We start from the raw sequence: 27060 nt of genomic DNA on the forward strand, positions 1-27060 counted from the left end.
CATGTAGCCAGTCATTACAAACAAAATAAATTGATATCATAAAATTAATACAGTTAAATGTCTGAATTGTGGGCCTGGGGAGAAGAGAGAGACCAAACTCAAAATAAAAAAAAAAATGTTTTATATTTTCTAATTTCCAATGTGGACAGGCCTCAAGGCCTTTTGCCAAGAGACATTGAAAGAAAAAAAAACACAACCACGCATTTCATATTAAGCGTACACGCAGCAGCCTCAATTTAAAACGAGTGAAATCTTTGTTTTTCTTTGCAAAAAAAAAAATGGTGAAAATCTCATTTTACGATAAAGGAAAGTTACAGCTTTAGCTTAGGCGACAAATTATAACATCAAATTGAAAGCAAAAAAGAAGAAACATAACAACAAATCCGTTGAGGAGAAACCATTGAAATTTGAAACATTTTCATTTAATTTGAAATAAAATATCCTTTTCAAGTGTTTTGTCAGAGCAACAAATTTGCATATCCGGTTTGATTTCTTATCTTCTTCGTCTTTCTTTGATTGATAATGTTTCTTTTTCTCAAGAAATGAAAAAAAATGGAATTCAAAATATTTCTGCACTTAACCCTAAATAAATTTACACTTGAACTTAAATTTCCATGGCATAAAGACGATGATGAGAGACTGCGCAAATTGTCTAACAAAGGAATAACAAGGACCCATGGAAATAAATCATTCATACAAATCATTTATCATTCATCATCTATCAACTCATCATCATCAGCAGCAGCGGCAGTTCGGCCTATCATTGGGAAACAATCGGCCAACAAAACACTGATTTGAAATGACATTGACGAGTGAGTGAGTGAGTGATCATCTAAGAAAAGGCCCGCCAGGCCTAACAACTGTACTTAAAGAAAGACACAGAAGACTGAGAGAAAAAAGGGGGTTGCTGCTCATAACCATGGCCCGGCCAGGAAGTGCTAAAATCTTAAATCATGCAGAACATGACAAATCACCAAAACGTTTGTTTATATAACTCTTTCTTTTCACACACACACGGAGAGAAAACGCACAGGCACATGATCAGACCGACCGGCAATGTTTGTTTAAGAAATTGTCTGGCCTGGATGGTTGGATGAATGTGCGTACCCCCTACTCCTTTTTTCGGGCCTTCATACATATATCAAAATTTAGACTTAAAGGAAACAAACATTAAAATTTGAAATTTGCATATCTTCCTTTGGCAAACCTATATCCTTGTTTGATGATTTATCAACTTCATAGCTCTCTTTTTGTTTCCCTAGATTTACTTTCTTTTAATAGACTTATTTTCGATTGCATTGAAGGTTGAAATTTCTTCTTTAAATTCTTTGACTTACCTTGGCTGTTGTATTTTTCAATGGCTTATCCGGATCGGGTATATATTCCAATGTTATGCCATAGAATTGTCCTTTATTGATGTATGTAATGCGATCATCTTCTCGTCGTTGTGATGATGAGATTGGCGATTCCAGGTGATATCTGAAGCCAACATTTGAGAAACTGGGGAAAAATAATAAAATAAAAAAAAAAAATAGAAATTATTAAATATCCACTCACAAATTCTCTCCATTAAGATAACATTTTCAAATAAAAATAGTTCATAATTAGTAAAAATGGCAGTAGGAAAATGAGAAAAATTTGGATTAAAATGGTTAGGGAAAATTAAGAGTTAAGAACACATTTTGTCTCATATTCCTAGTAGCAGGTTCTTATATTTCCTCAAAAAATTTGAATTAAAACGGTTAGGGAAAATTAAGAGTTAAGAACAAATTTTGAGTCTCATATTTCTCGTAGCAGGTTTTTATATTTTCTCAAAAATATTATGACGAGAAACTTCGATTTTTCCAAATTTGTGATAACCATACAAGTTTGGTATTCTGCTTATGTGTCCCATACTGCATTTAGAGAATTTGGCGACTTAGGTGTATCTAAGATTTTCGGTGAATTCTTTCGACATTTTTGATTGGATGTTTCCTATTTGATCTAGTTTCGAGATAAAAGCGTTGGATCATTGGCTCAAAAAAAAAAAAAAAAAAAAAAAAAATATGAGAAAATTTAATAACTTCCTTCCATGTAATAGAAAATATATCCCATCAAAATTTTGCTTTTGAAAAATTCTCTGCAAAATTTATTTTCTAAGAGATGTAGGTAAAAATATATTGGATAAAGAAGAACTATAGAATTTTACGACAGTAAAAATTTTCATTTTTATTTCTTAAAAATTTTCATAAACCATGTTTCATCAACAGTAAATAAAAAATAAACCTTTTTTCTACTTAAAAGAAAAATCCATGATTTGGGAAAATATTGAAGATTTCGAAAAAAAATCTTTATTTTTTATTTAAATATTTCGGTAGAGTTTTTTTAGAGAATCACTAAATATTAGTAGCTCGTCAATTCGATCTTCTCGTGTTTTTTCTATTTCCACTAGTATTCCCTTCCCAGAAAGGCATGGAAGACCATAATGAGCCTAAAATATCATTACCATATAATGGGTATCGTAAGCAGTTAGTGGTCGGAATTGTTTACCAATTGGACTACTAGCCTATTACTTAACATGGGGTCAACATGGCTTCCAGGTAAGTGTTTATGTGTAAAAATAATTGAACACACAAAAAGTCCATACTAAACCACTTACAGAGTATGCACTTGAATGAGGGATAGATATGGGCAAATTTTCGGCAACATTTAAAAGATAAGAGACGAGGTGATCGGTGACCAAAAATCATATTAAGAGTGTTTGGATGATAAAAGTGTCCATTGATTAGTATACTATTACATATGAACATCTCTTAAATGCATAAGATAATGAGTGGTCATTACCTTGTAATGCATGAAATAATAACTTGTGAGTACCAACATTTCTGCTGAATACTTTTATAATCCAAATTTATACCTTTCCATTTTTCAAGCCCAAACCCATTACTTTTCAGCCGGCTGGTAATGCAAAAGTATGCATTTCTACATTACTTTGCAATGAGTTGAATTTAAAAAGACATTTATCCCACAAAAATGTGAAAGTTAAGTTTAAAAAAATATTTTTTTTTTAATTTCTTCTCCCAATGCGTTTACTTAAATCTGAAGCTGGAAAAAAATTCTCGGCGGGATAGAAATCAAGAAAGAAAAATAATCGGGATACGAATAAAATGTCTCATAGTCTTCTCTTAAAGATTTTCCTAAGCCCTTCCTAATTTTCAAAGAAAGTAATGCAATTTTTTCCATTTTTTTTTTTTTTTGAAAATCTATGAAAAGCTCAACATTATCTGATTTTATTTCATTTTTGCAGGCAAGTCTTATTTTTGGTTATTCAAATATTTATTTTGGGTTAATTTGTTAATTTCAAGATTTTTTCCCAAGACGATACGATCCTCTATTGAAAATTATCGCTTGTGAATGCGATTTTCCTTGAAAAATCCTATTCCACATTTTTGTACCGGAAGGTCGGAATTCGGTTCAATATTTATTTATTGAAAAAATAATAGTTAATAGGATTTTCAATATTTTTCTTCGAATAATGAGAGAACAAAATGGCGCTAAAACAAATCTTAAAATTTTTGTAGAAACATTTGGATGCGGAATACAAGAAAAGTTTTGAAGCTATTCCATATGAGACTAGCTTTTTACATAAGTTTCGTTTCAAAGGAAAATATAAAGGGTTGAACGAAATAATAGATTAAAAACATTTCTTGGAAACTTAAAAAAAATTATCAGAATTATAAATTAAAAATATTGAGGAAATCTACTTTTTTAGACTTTCGAACGCAAACGATTCTAAATACGTATTCTCTAAAAAATATAAATTCAAAAATTTTCAAAAAATATGAAAAGGAAAAGAATACATGTATCAATATCATGTATTTTACGGATATATATCCTAGATCTGATAAGGATACATGTATTTTTTGTTATCATATGTTTTCAAGAGTTCCTTTTAATACACTTTTAGCTATACTTTCTTTTCTATTTCCTAATTTATTTTTTATATTATATTTAATTATTAATTTATTTATCCCCTTTTGGATTTTTTCAATATTGCCTACTTATATACCCAGACAAATCTTATATTCTGTTAGTCAAGACTTTTATTGGGTATTGGTAATTTCAAGATGTTTTTCCCCAGTACATAAAATTTTCATTATCAATTTTTTCCCAAGATTTCCATGTAGTACCCTCTTATCCATACTTTCTCTTCTATTTCTGAACTTATTTTTTAATTTATAATTTCTTTAATTATTTATTTTTCTTGATTTTTTTGAAATTTCAAAATCTAAAAATTACTCACATTTTTGGTATTTGTATTTTATCAGCATCATTTTGACGGCCAAAATCATGCCATGGACGGGAACGGGTGGCACTGCCATTGGCGCTGGTGCCGCCCAGCGATGTGGTCGGACTATTTTGGCCGCCATGAACGCTGACAGCACCGCGTGGTATGCTATTGACGGAAACTGGTATGCCACCATTATTGTCCAGCAATGAGCCGGGCTGGCAAAGTTCTGTGTAATCGAAGGACTGTAAGAGAGAAAAGGACAAAACATGAAAATGTAAAATTTCTCATAAAAATAAAACAAATTTTTAATAAAAAATATATTTATGGTTATTTTAATTCAAAAGGTTAAACTAAAAAAACAAATACAATACAGGACGCTACACGCTTGGCGAAGTTTTGTTTGGGACCAGTTTTGTTTTTCTACAAACATAAATTACAACAAAAAAAAGCTGAAACAAAAACACAAGACCTGGAATCCTTTTTTCGAAGGATCCAAATTACAAAGCTAAACAAATATTATATTTTTTAAGATTAATGTTTTAGTTATTATTATTTTTTTAATTATAGTATTTTCAAAACTTACCTGTTGTATATTGTTTTGATCGCGCGGCGTTATGGCATCCGCTCCAATACCCGAATCCGGACTCGGCAAATCCACTGTTAGTCCAGCTGCAGTTACCGCCTTGGCATAGATTGGTGTGCCACCATTTTTCAAAACATTTGGTGTGGAGTGCGGTGGCGGTATACCATTATTTGTGGTGGTTGTTGTGGTAAAACGTCCCTCGTATGTGGTGCCCGGCTGGGGTCCCTCACTGTCGCCATAAATGGTGCGTGTGGGTGCATAACCTTGGCCATCGGTTGTGGTGGTGGTGGTGAAATATTCCCTGTAATAGGGTTCCGACAAAAATGTGGTGGTGGGAGCTGTGGTCAGACGGCTGGTGGCATACATGCCATAGCCATCGGCTCCTATATACGGGCCCGGACTGGGGGTTTGTGTGTTGACATTGCCACCGGGACCAACGGCTGAATTTTGATGGGGACCCTTTTTTTTTGAGTTTACATAGAAAAGAGAGGGAGAGAAGCAAAAAAAAAAAAAACAACAATAAATCACATTGTTTGTGGGGGTGTTGCCGATAAGCTTATTAAAGCTCTAGAATGCTGAGAAGAATGAAATAACAACTTTGCACATGTGTCCCAACATTTTTGTGTTCTTTTTTTGTTTTTTGTTTGAATAGGCAAGGAAAGGGAATGTGGTCCGGTTGGTTTTTGGTTTCGGGTTTTTAAGCCCATCGTTAAGGCATTTAGCTTTGTGGAGGTGTGCATGTTCTTTTTTTTTTTGTTGGAAATAAACGCTCAATGATGTTGCCTGGTTGCCTGGTTGGCTGGCTGGCTGTTTGTTTGTTTGGCTGATCTGTGGCGTGTGTGAGGAACGTGTTCTTTTTTTTGCCCGATGCTTGTCGGACTCTTTTATATACTTTTTGGAGAGGAGATTCCGGTTTAGTAACTACTGGCGCTAAATCATTTGTTGATTTTTGTTAGCAGCCTTTTTTGTACCAATGCCAATGTTGTTCTTCCCATCAGCAGCGGCATGATCATCATCACCAACAACAGCTGTTGCTGTTTTGTTAACGGTTCCATCAACCTGTTCCCCAACACCTTGCTACTCATAATCTCACGATTGATGATAATAACGAAAAAAAAAAAAAAAAAAACAGTAGCCAGAACAAAAGCAAAGCAGACGGGGAAAAAGTGGCCTACCGCAAAAGGCAATATATTTGACACCAACTGTCATGAAAGTGAAAACATAACAACAAAAAGAACAAAACACGAAAAATATAGACCACCATGAGACCAGATCAGCATCGTCAGCCAGCAGCATCATTGATGAATTTGTCATATGATGACCAGTTTTTGTTTTTTTTTTCTTTCTTTCTTTTTTTTAAAGAACACTTCCAAGTTTTGTGAATTAGCAAATGGTGGGAAAGGAGGGGGGGGGGGGGGGGGGGGGGGGGTTGATGGATATTGGGGTTCATTGTGCTTTTTGTTGGCTATAACTCACCTGTAGATAAATTTGAGTGCCGCCGCCGGCAGCGTACATGGCTTCTGTTTGATTTGTGGGACTTCCAGGACTGGGTGGCGGCTCTTTAATTTGTATGTGTGTGGGCGATGGTGATTGTTGCAATACAATGACCTGTTGAGGGGGGGCAAGTAATGTAATTTTTTTTTATAGAAATAAAAATTCGAAACAAAATTTTTGGCAAATAACAAAAAGTGGGCTAAACTTTGGAGAATAAAACGTGGATTCTGGAGTGGAGAAAAATCATAAAATCCGATACCGAGTTGTTGGCTCAGTGGTTGTGTGGTTCTTTGGTACTATTTTTTATATTTGTATTGGTTTGAATGCTATTTACCATTTTTGGTAAGCTTTTTTATGGGAAATATGCCGCGTTGGTGTTGTTTTATTTGTTTTCTAAACTAAACAATTTTTTTCCGATACCCTCCTGCCTATACATTTTCTATGAAATCCATTTCAAAATAAAAACGTCATAAAAAAATAACAATAAAATTCATTTTAAAAGCCAACATAAATTAAATTCAACATTCAATTCAGAAAAAAATTAGCATATAAATCTTCAAATACTAGACAACGAAAACTAAAGCCATTATTGGTCATCTGCAACATCATCGTCAGCAGATGATTACTTAACTTTTATTGAGCATCACAGAAAAAAAAAAAAAACAAATAAATATCAAACAAAACGCATGTCAAACGCCAACTGAAATCATCAGCAGCATCATCTCCACATGCGTCACATGGAAACCTTCAAAGCCCAACAGCCAAAAAGATTTCGTTTGTTTTGAATCATCTTCTCGCTGAAGTGAAAACAAATCAAATACACCAGCTCGATGTTGAAACTAAGGCCCCACCTATCATAAATTTCTCTGGATTTGGAATTAGTTATAACTTGTAATACTAATACCAGGCAAACGAAGATAAATGTAAGAAAAAAAAAAATTCCAAACTTTATTAAAAGCGTTTAATTAAAATAAATTAGTTAATTTTATGTTTTAGGCTGGCCAAAAGGGAGTTGCATTTATAAACCACTCACAAAAAACCATGGCTTAAATGAAGAAAGTTTTGAATTACATAAACTATTTAAATCCCATAAATGATTAATTTATTACAAGCTGAAGGTGACATTGTCACAAACCACGAATTTATGTTGATGTCGCAGTTTTTTTCGAATGAGCAGCAGCACAACCTTCCCAATAACCGAGACTATGTATAAGTTTTGACACCATATCTGGGTGATTGATGTGTGGCTTAGAAAATTGTGATGGTTTCAAAGTCAGCTTTTGGCCAACAAATCGGTAGCTAATTATAATTGGTTATGCTTGTACTTATCAGCTCTCAAAACAAATTATAGGCTTTGGATCAATGTTATTGTCTTGTCGGGTCTAGTGGTTTCTTGAAGATCTATCAACATGGCAGGGAAGTAAATATAACCTGTCAAAATAATCAAAAGAATGGGGAGTTGAATGGTAGTTTTTGGGTAAAAAAACCTTCAGTGTCAATATGGCAGGGCGTACGTGGAATTTGAAATTGAATTTTAACAAAAAAAATAAATAAAAAAATAAACAAAAATAAATAAATAAATAAATAAAATAAAATAAAACAAAATAAAGCCAAATATTTAAAGTGACCTCTAGAACAAAATAACAAAACCACTACTTCCTAGGTTCATAATAAAAAAATCCAATAATATTGAGGCCCACCAAGAATTTTGGAGTTAGTTTTAAATATTGAATTTTTTAAGAAACACTTTTTTATAAAAAAATCAAATCCTATTTTTAGAAAAATCGCTCAAAATATATACACAATTCAAATATTTTACCCTCGATCATATTATCGAAGAATAACAAATCTCCCATACACCTAGAATTTGAAAAAGTGAAGTGTTTTCTTTTTGCGATATATCCAAGATCATTTCCGCTCTTCTGAAAATTGGGAATATTTCTGAATCGGTCAGCGAGAATAGAAAACATGACCTAAAACATTTTTTCCTACAAAACAGTGTTGCATTTGAACGTTGAAATAAAAATTAAAGTTCGAGAGCTTTGATGTAGTCTGAAAAACATAACGAACCCTTTTGGTGAGGTGAGGTGTACCCAACGGCCGAAAAATTACGATTTTCAAGCAAAATTCTCTACAAATATCTAAAAAAAAATTTGGACAGGATCCGGGCTCCAATCCTGGCTATGTCGATGCTCGATATTTTACACACAATTGTGCATATGTCGCGCAAGTATTCAAAACCGTTGTTTACGTCTCAAATTTCTTAAACGTTTGAATAAAAATAAATATTATTTTTTTTTTAAGTTTTTTTGAATGGGTTCTCAGAAATTACGATGCAACAAATTGTGAAATTTGACTTAGTAACAATACACTCAAAGTTCAAAGTTACCCGAGATATGACTCTTTTCTTCTCAGAAATTTAAAAAAAAAATATAGAATAGCAAAGATTGTGATTAAGATAATAATTGAATATCATATTTGGCTACCTTTCCAATAGGTCTTTTTTCATAAAAAATATTATAAATCGCTGGTTTAGCATCATCGATTTCAGAATATGAAATCGCATTCTGAATTTTCAATAATTTTTATGAAATTACATAGTTTTGAGACTAATTTAGGTATTTTCTATTACCTCTTTTTTATAAAATAATATTTTTTTTATATATAATTATTTATATTTTCAAAAAATTTCAATTCTGGATTATTTAACAGAATTATGTACATTTTTTAAATTATTTAAGAAAACAATTTATACCCTTAAAATTCAACAGAAATTATTTTTTTAATTCAATTTGGATTTTGGCAATTAAGTTTAATTCTGTAAAAAATGAACGTCAGGTCCACCCTATTTTTTCAAGATCACAAAAATTATGAAAAAGATATGACAAGGTTTCAACTAAAGAAGAGGGCTTTGAATAATTTTGTATGTATATTTCCATGGTTCTAAAGTAGATAGGATATTCGTCTTTGGATTTTGGCAATTGGGTTTAAATTTGTACTAAATGAACAGCAGTCCACGTTTATGAATAACTTTCAAATCCTCAAATTTTTTTTCTTAAAATCAAACATTTGTGTGACAGAATATTTATTGAAAATGTCTATAGAATCCATAAATATATTATTTTTCCTATAGCAGTATCGTCTATATCTCATTTCAAAATTCATTTTATTTTTTCAAACCAGTTACTTAAAAATTGATCATTATTTTCCTTTAATTATCTGCACATGAACATGATATAATATAAAATTCAAATAAAAATTAAATAAATTTTCTTAATTAAAACTCAATTCAAATGCAAATTTTTTATTAAGAAAAAAAGTCCCCTTCATCGACAATAATTCATTTATTCAAATTTTTGTTTTTGGGCAAATATGAAACAATGCACACAAAAAAAATGTCATATATTTCTTATATCATCGAATTTATTATTTGCCATGACTAAGTTAATATATATTTTATTAGAACTTACTAAAAAGGGAAAAGATAGGAGGGGGAGCGAGGCGTTTTAAGGCAAATGCTTTTGTTTCAAATATCAAAATGTTATTTGATTTAAGTAAGATTAAAACAAAAATCTGTTGCTCACTGTGTTTTCGAAATGTCACAAAACAAAAAGCAATTCATAGCTCTTCATTTTAATGGCATTGCTTATTGGCTTTTGGGTTTGCCTTAACAGTGGGCGTAATTTTATGGCCATTGATTGTTTCGTATTTAATCTGATGTATGGCCATAGGAATTACCATAAAAATAGAATTAACACACAATTCTTAATTAGTTGATGAAACGCAAAATTTCCCCCAAGAACTTTATGGAGAAATAAAAAAAATTATATGTCCTTGAATTTGAAATGAAATTTAGATAAAAATTTTCGTAAAAAAATCTTCGAAATAATTGACTATTAAAACAAAGTTGGATAACATATCCACGAAAAAAATCCTCAGATTCTCCCTAGCCTTTTTATCATTAACTTGTCATTTCATTTTGACAAATTGTCCCCAAGAACTTTATGGAAAAATTAAAATTTTATACCGAAAAATTATGACTTTGATTTTTTAATAAAACTTATTTAAAGATTTTTTAAAAAAAAATCCAAAAAAATTGATTATAAAGGACGAATAATCCTAACATACCCATGAACAAATTTCCTCAGATTCTCCCTAGCCTCTTTGTCATTAACTTGTCATTTAATTTTGCCAAATTTTCCCCAATTTTATGGAGAAATTACAATTTTTAACCGAAAAATATGTCCTTAAATTTAAAATAAAATTCGGCAAAAAATGTTCCTAAAAAAAATCCGAAATAATTGATTATTAAGATAAAGTCGAATACCAAAAAAATCTCCTCAGATTCTCCCTAGCCTTTTTTAACATTAACTTGTCATTTCAGTTTGCCAGACTTATTGTCCAGTTTTGTTGTGTGTGAGTTTTTTTTTCCGCTTTTAATTTGTGACTAGAATTGCAAACAGGAAGTAAATTCCATCCTACATTTACGTCAAATGACGTAGTATCGGCTAAAGATAGTTGTTGTATAAGAAAAACAACAACAACAGAGCCACGCAAATATATTAAAAGATTGGTTTTCTGTCAACATCTTATTTTTGTTGTTTTGCTTTTTTTTTCGCAAATATTTTTACACACAATGCAAATAAAAAGGTGAAAGACGACATGAAGCAAATCAGACCGACAGACAGGTAGGCTCTTTGCTTATTAAGGTGTATGGCTGTCTGTCTCTGTCACTTTTGGTCTGTTTTTAGCATTAAAATATCATAAGGATGTCATAAAATTGCAATTAAATAATAAGTTTTACTGTTGTTTTTGCTGTTGCGATTTTTTTGTAAATGTAAAAACTATAAGTAATACTTATAAGTTATTTAAGGCAATGATAAGCCTGAAGATAAAAGTCAAGACAAAAATAATATTTAAAAAAAAAAAATTATATTAAGTATATTTTTTATGTTGAAATGGAAAGGAATTGGTAGAAAAATAAAATATAAAAAAGAAACAACATGGAGGGAATTTCCATGGCCCTCAAAAATGATGTATATTAAGTAACTCATATGAGTAATGCAATGTCAAGGGATATTTTGATTTTTTTTAATGGAATGCTTAAACTTTTGTATTAAATCTGAACTTTTCTGAAAGCAATGAAATCAAATAAATAAAAAATTTTAATAAATTTTGAAAATGTTTTTCAAATTTTTATGATAATAAGCAATAACATTGGAATAGTTTCCATACAAAAAAATAATAAAAATAAAAAAATAAATAAATAAATAATTAAAAAATAAATAAAAAAATAAAAAATTAATTATTTATTAAATGATATTCTTTGTTGGAGACATAAGACAGAATTTCTATACCAAGAATTAAAATTAGAAAAAATGGATATGAGACTGAATTTCTCTATATCCAATAGAATTAGAAAACCTATTCTTTCTAGATCGCAAAAATTGTAAAAAACATGACAAAATTCCAACTAAAGAGAACGTCTTTGAAAAATGTTGAATGTACAGGGTGAGATGAAAAAACTGCAACCAAATTCAGCTTGCTGTCATTTCTAAACCACTCGTCCGACAGCTGTTAAAATTATTCCTGTGACAGGTCATTATATTGTTTACAAGCGTACAAAAGCATTTACTATTGTGTCTGGAGTATTTTGGAAAGCAAGGTTCGCACTAAAAAATACCAAAGTGTCGATCACTTCAAGCAAACGCTTCGCCGGGAATGGACCAAAATACCTAGTACTTATTTTATGATTGATAACAATATGCTAATGTCGGATATAACAAAAAAACAAAAAAAATTGTTTTATCCTTCCGCTGAAATGCTTGAAATCTCGCGAAAAAAAATGAGAAAAAAAAACATATATTTTTTTGAGATTTTTTCTTCCTCGTAGCATTTTTTTAAGATTTTTTCGGAAATGTATATTCAATTCTGTGAAAGCCTTTTTTTTAAAAAATTCCACTTTCAGCTGACCAATTTTTTCTCTATTTTCTGAGGCAGAATTTCTACTAATAATTTTTTTCTTTGAGACCATTTATTATTTTTCTGCTTCACTAAAGACCCAGAATTGTTTTCTCTTTCAAATCTAATATTTTTACAATCCCTGCCTGGAGTAGGAAAATTCCATGCTATTTTTGGATCATCTCCATCAATGACTTATTTAAAACAAAAAAATAATTCAAAATTTATCCATTTCATAACGATTACTAGTAAAACCTATTTCAAATTAAAAATATGTGATTTAAATTCAATAAAACACTTTTAATTTTTTTTTTGACTTATTTATAACAGAAAATTATTTCAAAATGTATTACTGGTATATTTTTAAAACAAACCTATTTTAAATGTAAAATATTTGATTTAAAATTCAATAAAAACCTTTTCCAAAAAAACCTATGCCTAAAGGCTTTGATTTCCCAACCCTAATGTTTTAATCAGATAAGCTTTATTTTAATTAGAAAAAAAAAACTAAAAAATAAAAACAAAAAATAAACATAAATATTTTGCTGTCTGACACCTGTTCATTTCTAATGAAGAAAATTCAAATCATCTGAAACCGAAATCATTGAGGAAAAAAACCCAAAATCCACTTGGCCGATGATAACACTTGAACCAAAACTGTTTGAAGATTTCAAAATAGGCTTTTAAGAAACCAAAAAAAAAAAAAAAAAAAAAAAACCAAACCAGTTAAATTTTGATGTGATAAAAAAACCAATACAACAGCATTTTCCTAAAGGGTCCAAAACTTCAACAACAACAACACCAAACAGCTTACACTACTTCCCCAACCTTACTAACTTAGTAACATATATTTTGTGTTTGTAACAGCAACAAAAACAAACAGCATCAAGCAAAGATAACATGATTATATTAAGGCCAGTAGAAAATCGAATTGGCTTAAAATTGAAATTTTTGTGACGTTAATTCAACAAGGCCTATAGGCTGTTTTTTTTTTTTTTGTTGGTGTCTTCTTCGTTTTTTTTTGGCTATTTAAGATTCAAAATAACACAAAAAAGCGAAATTATATTAACATAAACACACACACACACACACTACGAGAATTAGATAATTTATTGTTGTTGTTCGAAACATGGAAATTGAAACCGAAATCGAATTAAAGTTTTGATGCTTAAGTCATTTTTTATTATGAGCTCTTCGTATTCGTTGTTGTTGTTGCTGTTGTTTTGATTATCTTTTGTATCAAGTCAATATTTAAAATATATGCGTTTTAATTTGCATTATTTCACTTTTTTTGTTGTTGAATATATCGCGATGAAACATGTTTTGGAGCCACTGTTGTTATTGTACGGCTGTTGACAACTCCAGCTTTAACATCATTAGCAAGACACTGTGAGACTAATTTTTTGTCTCCATCCATCCTCCGTCTCCCTCAATTCTCATTGGTATCCAATACTAAAACACCAAATGATTTTTGTTTTTCCTCTTTGTACCAAAAAGACCTTGAAGTTAAACAAAAAAACAATAACACACTGACTTAACTTAAATGTCCAAGCACCGAACCGAAAATGACGCCTAAGAATACGGTTTAATAAATATGGTATCTAAGTGTCATTTTTTTATATAAAAGATGATAAAGAAGAAGCAGAAGAAAAACAACAGCTACAACAACGACGAAGACAAGCAAAAATCAATAATAATGTTTATAACAATAATAAATTTTTTAATGATTGTGACAAATAAAACGAACAACGAAAATAAAAAAAATACAAAATCACCGAATGGCCAGCCACCAACAATGCTGCAAATGAATTGCTATTGTTGTTGGTGGTTTAAGAATCTTTCGAGAGCTTTGAAACGTTTTTTTTTGCGATAATTAATTTAACAGGAAATGAAACTATAGAATTTTGAGTGAAAAAACCACAGAACTCTGAGATATGTCATAAACAAATGGAGAATAAGGAAAACACACAAAATACTAAAATTAATGCATATTCAAATTCGGAAAAAAAGGAGCGAAAATAATTAATTAGAAATTATTGGCAAATTAATTAATAATGTGAATTTTTAATAAGTTTTTAAATTTTTCATTTAGATTTTTTAGATGCTGTCAATATTTTCTAAGCTTCAAGAAATTCCCTTTTTGATTTCATTGGTTGGTTGGGGTGTTGTAATCCAAACAAAAGACTTAAGACACAAACTTGTTGCGAGGGTGTTACACTGCTACAGCTGGTTGAATGTGCTAATGCACCACCACTACTCCCACACACACAAATGTAAACGGTTGGGTACTCTCCAACATCTCCAACAACACAACATGACATGGTATGGCATTAAAGCCATATGGCTTGTTTGATGGGATTTTTTTTTTTTTTCAAACAGTAAACATTAATTTAAATATTTTAAAAATCTGCGATTAATTTTTTCTTTAACATTTAGCCCACTTTTCATTATTATTTTTATTTTTAAAATTTTTATACCTCTTTTTTATAATTTTTGTTTTAAAAAAATATTTTTTAAAAAATAATTTTTGCACTTGTTTGAATATTTTTTTGGTTTTCTTTGAGGTTATGTTTTTGGTTGTATTTTTTAAATTATGTTTTTTTTTTTTTCAAAAAATCTTTGGTTTATTTTAGTTTGATTGAAAAATCCACTGTTTTGTAATAGTTTTATTTATTAATTGTTGTTGTTCTTTATTCCAAAAAAACAAAGATCGTTCCCGCTCTTTTTGTTATTTTCTTCAACAAAAATACGTTAACTTGTTGTGACAATTTTTGTACGATTTGCTTTATTTTCGTTAAATAAATAATATGCGTTTAGCCGAACGACCTTGTCAAGACCACGTTATAAAGACGACTAAAGGTATGTAAAGAGTTGTTGGCTGCGACTGTTAGTCTCACAGCGGCTAGCAGCTACCAAACTAATCGGCAAGCAACCAACCAACCAACCTATCTACCAACTCGTATACTCTGAGCCTCTATTGATCGAACAACAACAACAACACAATAACAAAAAACCCACCACCATCTACATTATCACATTCAGGCAGCCAGCCAAGTAGTCTTCGTTGTGTAGAGATGTTGAAGTGTGAATATCAGCACTGTTATTGTGTGTAGAGTAGAGAAGGAGTAGGCAACGATCGCATCATAGGTATGAAATAAAAGATCACATGTTTTGCAGCAGAGTGGAGAGTAGATGGATTATGTTGTGAGTAAAAGGAGTTGTACTCAAATTGGACAGAGGCCAAAGGGAGGGATATGGAGTAAGGTTTTCTTATTAAATAAATTTAAGAAAATACAGTTAAAAAGTAGGTATATAACGAAAGAAAATTATGCATATACTGAGATTGAAAGAAGGGTGTATGGAATACATAAGATATATTTTTAAGGTATTTTTTTGGGAGTGTTATTTAGGAGCTCCTGGGTTTTTAAACCATGGCAAGACAAGAGTAGGCTCGCATGCCTCATTGAGCGTAATTCTGTCCCCACTCACAATCAGAGCCATTTAAAAACAATGAAATCAGAGAGTAACAATATTGGGAGAATATAAATGTGCAACTCTTTGGCCCGTCCTGTTTTAGATGCTACAGCATAGAGAATGATATATGCCTAATTTTATATATCGTAACTTAAAAATTAAGACTTATTTATTCTTACGGACAATGAGAAAAAATTGAAATATGAATGAATGGAATAAAAATGTCTTTGGAAGCAAAGCTAACCTAAATTATATATCGATAACCCTATAGTATTATTAAGATGAGGTATAAGAGGGGTTGAGAGGACCTAAAAAATTCTTAATAAACGAAATAATCTTTCTGAAATCAAAGAGTAGAATTCATTTAAGGACTATTTGAGAATCTTCTTCGTGGAAATTGGATATGGAAATTTTTCCATAATGATTTTAGGTATTATTTATTGTTGGGTCCGCCATATATCATGAATTGTAACCCATAGCTGATGTCTGATTTGAAAAATAAATAGTTTTATCCTTCCGCTGAACGAATGTGGTTTTGAATACACTTGAACTACTTTGGGAAATATTGCGACATTACTTTGAAAATCATAGAAATGTTGCAGAATGTGTTTGAAATTCCGTATGGATTTTTTTGAAGAAGAGAAGGGCTCCTTTTGTAAACAAGAAAAATTGTCGCATTTGGGGCACAGCAATCGCGAACTCATGCTTTGAAAAATCGATACTCCCAAAATGGGCATCGATTGGGCAGATTATGGTTCAGAAGTGTGATTGGATAATTTTAAGGCGTTACGTGCCTTACAAACGAAGCCACACTCGATGTTTTGCGCCCCATTTTTTGAAGATCGAATTATCAGTCGCAGAGCTAAGACTGAATTGCCACCTCAAAGCTGTGATTTGACACCGTTGGACCATTATTTGTAGGGTGCCGTTAAAGATAAATGTTACCCCGATAAGCCAGAGACAATTCTCGCTTTATAGGACAATATTCGTGAAGCCGTTGGTGAAATACACAAAATCTATAATGCGCTTAAAAATTATACCGATTCTTTAGTCTACTGGCCACTAGGCCAGTCAAGGAAGCCATTTGATTGCAATTATTGTCCATTATTAACCAGAAGAATTATGCTTTCAATTTTTGAATTTTGAAAAGAATTTTGAGAAAATATCCAGGCGGACCCTGTATCTACTTTAGCGAACTATAATTCAAGATTTAAATATACTAACAATGATTTTTAAAAATAATTTGGCTTAATATAATGAATTCAGATTCCATGAATTGTTTCTTAATTGCAGAACTCATTACAGAACTAGCATATTTTCGTTGCTTAGATTCTGTTTTTTTTTTTTTATTTATTTAATGAGTGAAAAAGGAAAACCAGGCAAAATTTGAGACACTCCTCTTATTGTGACAGGTTTCCCTGATAATTTAGCTACTGATAAGCCATATTTGGTGAGGAAATGAAGACTACAAAAAAGTAGTATTTTTTTTATCAAAATGTATATCGAGATTCCAAAGTGTTTTTGTTATTTTAATTTATTTTTATTTTTTATAATTTATTTTGGAATTTTTAATTTTTGTACATTATTCAAAATTTTGCGATATTCCAGAAACCTTCATTTTTAAGGAGTCAGAGAATATTCCGAATTTTAGAAAAATACTTAGTTTTAGAAGAAAAATTATAATTTTTATGTCCTAGAATGTAACCACATTTCCCATATACTTCATTTTGATCTTGAAATTATATTTAAAAGTAGCCCAAGGTCGGATAAAAGGGGACATATATAGGACCTGGTTACTCTTTTTGATCTGCAAGCTCTAATTATGATGCCTTTTTATTTATTTATATTTTTTAAAGCCAAGCCCTCTCTTGAAATTCTGCTTTCGATCACGATTTGGGCGGCATTAGAAGTACACTACTTTGCAAATCACAATCTTGTGTTCCTGGTTGATGCAGTACAGTTTCTATTTTATACTTCAGTTTGATGTTGAAATTTAATTTGAATCAAACTATGTGTCATGAGAACTTTTTTTGGCCTATAAGCTCTCACTAAGATATTTTTATTAATTTTTTAATAAATTAATTCATTTATTATTATTTTATATTATGTATTTATTAATTAATTAATTTATTTATTTATTTTATTTTTTAAACCAAGCCCTCTCGGCGATTTTGATCTCACTTTTGCCGGCATTTGAAATACACCTCTAAACAAATCAAAAATCTTGTGTTCCTGGTTCATTCAAGTACAGTTTCTATTTTATTTTTTTTTTCTCCTCACCTTCTTTATGGATGCATAGAAACGTTGTTATCATTTCAAGTTCCTAAGAGATTCTACGCAATTTAAAAATCGAATGCAGTTTCTTGTTTTCAAAAAAAAAAAAAAAAAAAAAAAAAAAAATGAAATAAAATAAAAAATAAAGAATTTATGGCATGAACATAATTAGTTATGCAAAGTTTTGAAACAAATAAATAATTAAAAAAGCATCCTCAACCTGTTTTCTTTTCTAATTCAAATTGAATATTTCATCTACGGAATTTATTGGTACTAAATATACTACTTTTTAAAACAATGTTCATGTTTTCTTTACAATATGTCTTCATTAAATTATATGCAGACAAGATTGCATATCGAACATATGATGACGTCAAGCTTTTTTTATAAGGGACAGTGGAATCACGGTAATTCAAACTGTGGTCGCTTAAAACGTGAATAACTTCTAAAAGCCTGCCGGTATTTTCATTTTTAAATTTATTAATTAAAAAATATATATTTATCAATTTCGAAAACACCTATTAATTTTTGTTAAAATTTTACCTACTGTTAGCAGAATTTCCATAGCTATAATAAATATAAAAAAATGAAAAAAAATATCCTACCTTCCATGCAGTAGTAAGGAAAACTACTGAACAAAAATTAAAAAAATTAATAATTTAATGAACAATATATTCAAATTAATTTCAAAGGAAGAAAAACAATACACCAAAACATATATAATATATATTGAAAATTGAATTTATGGGAAGAAATAATTTTTCAAATTTGGTATTCTAGAGCATTGATTTCTGATACAAATTTGAAATTTATCTCTCAGACCAAAACTTAATTCAAAATAAACATACAATGTCCACTTATTCTTGTGGTGTAGCAAAAGCTGTCAATCAATACTTATAGGGATTTAAGGTGATTGTCTGGAGTATTCCCACATTGCCTTGTCTTCATATTACTCTTTATTACAGACAGCAATGTTTTTCAAAAGGATACTGGGATTTAAAAACATTTTTGGTATAAATCAACTTTACCCTCCGAAATAGCCGGAAAAAAACAATAACTTCTTGCAAATCTACAGAAAAATGATATTTTGAAGAAATATATCTCAATTTAAAACATACTTTCTTTAATTACCTACATAAACTACAAATTTCAAAACTTCTGTATAAAATAGCACCTAATTTACAACAGGAAATTCTAATTTTCGTGTCTTTTCAACGACCTTTCCTACCTACAAACTAGAATTTTCGCCAAATATAATTGCCTAATATGAATTTTTGTTAGGACCCACATTTGACTAGTAATTAAAACTATAGACTTAAGCTTTATTTTATTATATATTCTTTATATATATGACCTCATATATTTTTTTGGGATACTTCATTACACAATTTTTAATAAAATATTTTTTTACTTTAATTAAATTATTAATTTTACTTTCAACATTTTTTTTTTATTTTCAATTAAAAAAATATTCCTCCAAAAATCCCCACTAAAATGCAACGATCAACAAACGTTTGCTTTATCATCCAACCAGTGCTTGTGATCGAGCAATCGATCATCCAACATGTTGCAAATAATAAACCCTTATTTTAATTTCAATTCCAACAATTGTTGGCTCAGATCAAACTTTTATACACAAATTACAACACACAACCACCAGCACCACATATTTCCTCATTTAACGAGAAGGCAAAATACAACCCAATTGGAGTAAAAGAGAACAAAACACCACTCTCTACACAAGATAAACAGAGATAGCCTAATGTATAACAGTTACTGAGGCTTTGCATGCGAGTGAGTATGCAGTGTGGTAGCACAGTTTCAAAGAGAGTACAAATAAAATGAGTACAACATTCAGCCAATAGCCAAACGTTGCAGTCCCAGCACATATGGTGGGCACACACACTCACTCACTAACACACAACGCCATTTGAGCGGTGTACGTGCAAAACCAACAACTATTAGAAAACAAGCCAGGCGTATTTTTTGTTCAATTGAAAATCATCCAATTGCAAAGCTAAGATGACAAAAAATGTGTGGAGACACACCAACACAGGCGCACCACAAATAGCAAATGCATACCATTGCAAATACAACAAATGCCAATAGAAAAATGGGTGTAACAGAAAATTGTGAAAAAAAAAAAAACAAACAAACGAACGCAGGAAAGAAAGAAAAAGAGAGCAAAGTGCCTGCCATGAAGAGTGGGGTGGAAATAATTTACAGAATGTATGAATGAATGGATGGTTGAATGAGTGTGAAATGGGAGGAAGAAAGCTTAATGAAGGCATTAGAACAAATCAAACTGAAAAAAAAGCTGGATAGGAGAGTAAGACATTTACAAGACATAGATAAATTCTGGGAAGGCTTTCAGCCAGCAGTGTTTGGTGGTATGCAATTGCGGCCAAGGAAGAGAAGAATGCACCGATTCGCCGATGATTAAAAAATTAAGTGTTTCAAACAAAACTGGTTTCTTTTGCGTGTTGCGTCCTTTTTTTTTGGTTAATACAAAAAATACTTATTCTTAGAGCGAGAAAAAGAAATGTAATAAAAAATGATAAAGGGTTTCCTGTAATTAACACCTGTTCTTGTAAAGAAAAAAATGGGGTTTCATTTGATTTTTTTAAATATCCTGTTAACCTTCTGTTTCTTTTTTTTTCTATCAAAAATTCGCTTGATGTCGGCTGATGTCTAATGTGCAGGAAGCAGCATACAAATGGCTACTAAAAGGCCAAGCTTTGTTGTCGCGACATCCAAGACATTCTCGTCGAACAAAAAGAAGAAATTTGTTGAGAGAGGTTCACTCACCTTTTGTCCGCTACTGGCTGCTGAGCCATTACTAGCGGTACCGTTCTTAGGATCTTTACGCAAATCTTCGGGTTCTCGTTTAATGCTAATCGTGGCCGTTGCATTGGCCTGCTGCTGCTGTGCTCGTTGCTGATCAGCTGTTATGACGACAGTTCCCGCACCACCGGATCCACCATTGGCGGCAGCAGCTGCACTGGCTGCCACAATGGCCGATTGCTGTTGCTGCTGCTGTTGTTGTTGGTGGGCAATGTTTGAGGCTGTGGTGACATTTGCGCCGCCGCTTGTGGCCGATGGGTGTGAGCCAAGCAATAAGCCTTGTATCTCGTTTTGCGATAGGCTTGACACATCGAGAGGTGTGGTTTGACCGTTAAGTTTGCTAACAGCCGAACTGGGAGCACTAAACGCACACACACATACAAATTTATAACAAAATGTTTGTTTGTTTGACGACGACGACGACCGCGACGATGAAAATTGTTGAATAGAAGATTTCAAGCAAAATGAAAAAAGAGAGAAAAAACAAAAAAATATTTAAATTAATAAATGATAGCATTCAAATAAATGTCGCTGAGAGCCAAGAGCGCAAACGCACACACACATATATATCGATAAATATTGCACAATGGTCGTTGGAGTGTGGGGGTAGTATCTGAAAAGAATCTTTTAGAAATTGCATTTAAAAGTGGCCCACTGATTCCCATTGCATTTGAAGGATGTTTGGGGTAATTATATTCAAAAAAATTAATTTAATTAAATTATATAATAAAAATGATGTAAATAAATATAAAGTATATTTAAATTATGTAACCATTTTTAATTTTAAAAACAAATAAATAATCTTAAAGAAAAAAAAATAAATTAATAAGAAATTAATAAATCAAGACAAATTAATAAATAATGTTTATTTAAAACATATAAAAATTAATCAATTAATGATGTAGATGTTTCATCTTTTGAAGGTATTTTTGAAAAAAATAAACTTGAATACACATTACTTGATTTCTCAGTAGGATCGAACTTGATATTTAAAACACATTACATCAGCAAGCCTCCTCCCATGGAACCTATGTCAAAACATTGAGCGTTGGTCAGAAATTCGCTTGAAACATTTAAGATATCAAATATAAGCCGTTACACATTTCAAGAGAGTTATAATTATTCAAAATATTTTAAGTCGACCTATATAGCACTTCTTCACATAAGATCTAATGCTGGTAGATATATTGGAATGTATTTTGAAAAAAATTGAGGTATTATTTCAGAAATAATAAAATGAAATGATAACTCCTTTGTGGGGAACATTCAAGAAAAACTGAAAAATTATTTCAAGGTAGTTATGATTTTTAAAAAATGGTAACTGGGAAGCGAGCCCCATTTGTTGAACGATTTGCTCCTTTGTGGGGAAGTAATTAGAAGAAGTCCATAATTTCTGAACCTGGTCTAAATGTGATAAGTAGCTCGAATCAAATTCAGCTGACACAGATTTTCCATGAGGCTTGGGTATAAAAGCGATATTTCCATCAGACACATTATACTTTTATAAAATTATATACAGGATGACATAAGAAAACTGCAACAAAGTCTAACGCCATAATTTTTACATTTTTTACAAAATATGTCGGAAATAGCATCAAATTTTACAATAAGTTTAGATTTGTTCGAATTGGTCACCTTTGGCACGATTTATGGCCTTCAAACGGCCAATGAAACCGTCACACGCTGCCCGAATGTTGCTCTGCGGTATTTTGGCCCATTCCCGGCGAAGCGCTTGCTTGAAGAGGTGATCGATACAAACTTTTGTATTTTTAGTGCCAACCTTGCTTTCCGAAATACTCCAGACATTATTCCAACGGACTGGTATCCGGAGAATATCCGGAGAATTGGCCATTGTGCGCTGGAGATGAAGCGAGGAACCTTATTTTGTAACCATTTTTGGGTGGCGCGTACTGAGTGCGATGGTGCTGAGTCCTGTTGTCTCGAATGTCCAAGGTCTGCGGCCAATATGTTTGTGTGCCCAAGGCTTTAATACACCTTCCAGAATATTTTCGCGATACTATTTGGCATATATTCTAATGCCACGGTCGATTAAAACGAGCGGAGAGCGACCATCGGCTGTTATGGCGGCCCACACCACACCATCACCATGGCCGGCGCTTGAGTTCTGGTGGCCAACCGAAGGTGCACATTTTCAACTGACCTCTTTGGCAAGTAAACACGATCATTTTGTTTCTTTACAAACTGCTGGACAACGAATGTTTTCTCATCGGAGACGGAGAAAACCAAATTCGGCAGTTCATCACTTTCGGCCAAGCGTAGCAACTCTTTAGCTCTTTTGAGTCTACTTTCTTTCTGTAGCGGTGTAAGTTCTTGTTCTTTTTGGCATTTAATTGCCTTTACCCCGAGTTCATTTTTCAATATTTCCAGAATGGAATATTACGATATGTTCAGTTCATGAGCCATTTTTCGGCCACTGCGACGCGGGTTTCGTTTAAGTCGCTTCGTTAATTTTCGAAACATTTTTGCTGATGTTGTTGCTTTCTTATGTCCACTTCCTTGGCGTCGGGCTACGCTGCCAGTATCACGGTAACGAGCGATGGTACGAGACACAAAAGATTTATTCACATTTAAATGCTGGAGTGCTCTAACGATAGCCACTTGTGGTTTTCTAGCCAAATATAAAGAAATCACACCATCACGTTTGAATTCCATCACGAATAACTTTTTTTCTGGAAAATTTTCACCAAAATGCTTTGGTACGCTTGTAAACAATATAATGAGCTGTCACTGGAATAATTTCAACAGCTGTCGGACAAGTGGCTTAGAAATGACAGCAGTTTGAAATTGGTTGAAGTGTTTTCATCTCACCCTGTAAATTTTTAAAACCACCTTTTTAAATTTTTTAATGTCTTTAATTCCGTGAATATTCAAGGCTAATTAACTTGGAAAATCTTTGTTTTATTTTTTTTAAATGAAAATTTGAACAGAGCCTCCTGAGGTCTAAATCTAACATTCGAAAAATAGCCGTTTTACCTCAATTTTCAGTTAAGTCAGGCTTAAAATGTACATATTCAAATTTATTTTTACATTTTTTTTTCGAAATCCAAAACAAAAAAATCTCTTTAAGTTAAGCAAAATCCTATTTCCAATTAATTATCTAGACCTATAAGTCCATGAAAATGTCTCTCTCAACCGTTAATTATTCACCTCAACAAAGTCGGCAGCTAATTAACCAGGAAAAAGCGTTTTTTTTTTTTTGGTTTTCTTAAAATTGTTAAAATTTCACGGAACTAAATTTCATTAAAAGGCAGCATTCATCTGTGGCTCTGCTCTGGCCATCTATCTATCTCTGGTAGGCAATTGGTATTCCATGAGCAATTTTCATTTTATTATAATTGTACATTGACACTTTACACAATTGGTTGGCTGGCTGGCAGGCACTCTGGCTGGCTGGCTGACTTTGTCTTTTCCTTTGTTTTTTCAATTTATGGCAATGGAAATTGCCTTTAAGTCAGCAAATGGCAAGAAAAAAAATCCTTTGGCTTTTTCGCGATCTTTTTCCCAATTATGGTGATAATGATCATAATTGTGCTTTTGTTGTTATAGATTTTTATGGTTCACAACAACAACAATGGACAATGAAAAAAAAAAGAAGAAAAAATCTCAAATGATGATGATCATGGTTTTGATGTTGTTGTTGTTGTTATATTGGCTATGCCATGGATCACACTATTTGGCAAGATATTTATAATGATATTACTTTTGATAATGTCGAGTGCTCGTCCAGTAGCCAGCCTGCCAGCCAAGGCACAAAATAGTTGTTATTGCTTTTGGTGGCCGGGTTTTCTGGCCGGACTGCCACTACCATTGGTAATGATAATGGTGCAAAAAATCCATATAACAACTTAATTGAACTTGAATTGTACTACAAATGCTACCACATAGTAAAACCAACCTCATTCAGCTAAAAATCGAAAAGAAGGAGAAAAAAAAACAAAAACACCAGCGAGGTCCAGCATTAAAACTAACCCGTTTTCATGGTGCAGGCTCTGCATGCTGCATAGTGTGAATATTACGACTGCATAACACATAAAGCATAAACAATTCTAAGCACGCTCAGCTCTTGGGTTTTGTTTTGTTAAAAGCATTTTCATGGTGGAAAACTCGGATGTATGTAACCAGTCAAAAAGGAACCCAAATGGCCAGGCCATTATGTTGGAGTCCGTCTCTTGCTGGGTGAGTATCCGGGATGGAGGAAAAATTGCCCAGAAAAAAACTCAAAACAAACAAAGAATGGCACAAAAATCAATCAAAGCCAGCATCAGCAGCAGCCAGCCGTAAATGCAACATGCAGAACAGGAGTGTGGTGGCCCGTCCATCAGTCGTCAATGGCATGAAGGCTCTTGGCTCGGCGGGTTGGATAAACAAACATAAAAATCAGCCAACCACAAAAATCATGTTTTGTTGATTTTTTGCACAACAGCAACAACAACAACAAAAATTGCAGGCACGCGTCAACAATTTAATGCCACAAATCACATTAACAACAACAACAACAGCAACGGAAAACTAAACACTGGAGAAGTTTTACAAATCAAACACGTTCCCACAAGCCAAAAACACACAGAGACACACACACACATGCAATAAAACAATGGCAAAAAAACACGAAACTCGTAATCTAAAGGAGAATCTAGTCTAAAATTACTTTGGCATCACAACTTGTGGATCTAGATGAGTGAGACAGACGACTTGACTCTGGGCCAGAGGATTGACGGCTTTTTTCATTGTTGGCAACCAGCAAAAAAAAAAAAAAAAAAAAAAAAATGTGGGAAACTGAGGGTGTTAAGCGTAAAAAAACATTTGTAGTTCCAATAAAATTGAAAATTATGCCAATTCAAATTAAAAACAAATCGCAAACAGGTGTTTGGAAGAATATTTAATTTAGAATTGAAATTCGTTGTCGCTAACGTTCAATTGACATGCAATTGAGTTTGTTTTTGGTTGGCTGGATGCATATCGGCGGTTTGAATGACTGACGGACTGACTACTTGTGCAGAAATCGTAGGGGAACACATATTTGACGAGTTGTTATTGTTGGCAGCGATTAATAATTCATTAAATCAAAATCGAAATAAAATATTTAAAATATTTTTGCAGACAAATCATAACGTGCACACACATACACACACATCATTAATATTTCATGTCGAATTATGTGTGGAATGATTTTAAGATTTTATGGTATTGTCATGGAATGTTGTTGTTGTTGGTGTTGCTGACAAGACAAGAAATTCGAAAAGCTTCACAAATTAATAACTTTATTTTTATTATAGATAAAAACAATAAATATCATATCCGAAAAAAATCAATAAATTTAAATTTATTGAAGAACCTTGGAAGTAGCTTCTGTCTTAACCGAAAAATCTGCGTCTTTCGACCAAAATGTTGAAAATTACCAAAAAGGCGGCCTGAATTCTCATCAAAAATTGAGAAAAAATGTGGGTACTTTTAAAATGTGCTGTTTTATAGACCCAACGTCTCTTTTGATGAAATTCGTATTGGAATATTTGGAGTCCGCTCGCTCGTCCTTCCCAAGGGTGTATTTGATTAGATCATAATACGGCACGTTATTATATTTCAATTAAACTTAGATCGAGTAAAAAGGTAAATAAAATTGGTACGCTCTTTCTGATACCCTACCCAGAAAGGAACAACATTTTGTATAATCATAACTCTTTCAAAAAACAAAAATCTGAGTAAGTCTCTGTAACTCTCATGAAACCAAAACGTCGCACAGTATATATACAGGGTGAGATAAAAAAACTGCAACAAAGTCAAATGCCATAATTTTTACATTTTTCTTAAAATTCGATTAAATGAAAGCAAAAAATGTCGGCAATAGCATCAAATTTTAGAATAAGTTTAGATTTGTTCGAATTGGTAACCTTTGGCACGAACTATGGTCTTCAAACGGCCAATGAAACCTTTACATGCTGCCAGAATGTTGTTTTGAGGTATTATGGCCCATTCCCGGCGAAGCGCTTGCTTGAGGTGAGCGATACTTTGGTATTTTTAGTGCCAACCTTACTCCAGACACAATAGTCCAACGGATTGGTATCCGGAGATTTTGATGGCCATTGTGCGCTGGAAATGAAGCGAGGAACCTCATTTTGTAATCATTCTTGTGTGGCGCGTG

The 27060-nt window shown here is 32.1% G+C and overlaps 1 protein-coding gene across 6 annotated transcripts in view; it reads right to left on the bottom strand.

Moving 5' to 3' along the window:
* Nucleotides 1–27060, bottom strand: part of LOC101890862 (protein grainyhead) — a 330664-nt gene that overhangs the window by 43770 nt on the left and 259834 nt on the right. For 5 of the 6 annotated variants that reach the window (XM_011298246.3, XM_011298281.3, XM_011298190.3 and 2 more), the window contains exons 3-7: nt 20865–21261; nt 6330–6461; nt 4854–5312; nt 4283–4512; nt 1338–1500 (exon numbers count right to left, since the gene is read on the bottom strand). In XM_011298246.3, coding sequence (XP_011296548.1) covers nt 1338–1500; nt 4283–4512; nt 4854–5312; nt 6330–6461; nt 20865–21261 — 1381 coding nt within the window. The remainder of the gene's footprint in view (nt 1–1337; nt 1501–4282; nt 4513–4853; nt 5313–6329; nt 6462–20864; nt 21262–27060) is intronic. The other variant, XM_011298332.3, reaches the window with a different exon arrangement.

Source organism: Musca domestica, unplaced genomic scaffold, assembly GCF_030504385.1.
Source record: "Musca domestica strain aabys unplaced genomic scaffold, Musca_domestica.polishedcontigs.V.1.1 8, whole genome shotgun sequence".
NCBI lineage: Eukaryota > Metazoa > Arthropoda > Insecta > Diptera > Muscidae > Musca > Musca domestica.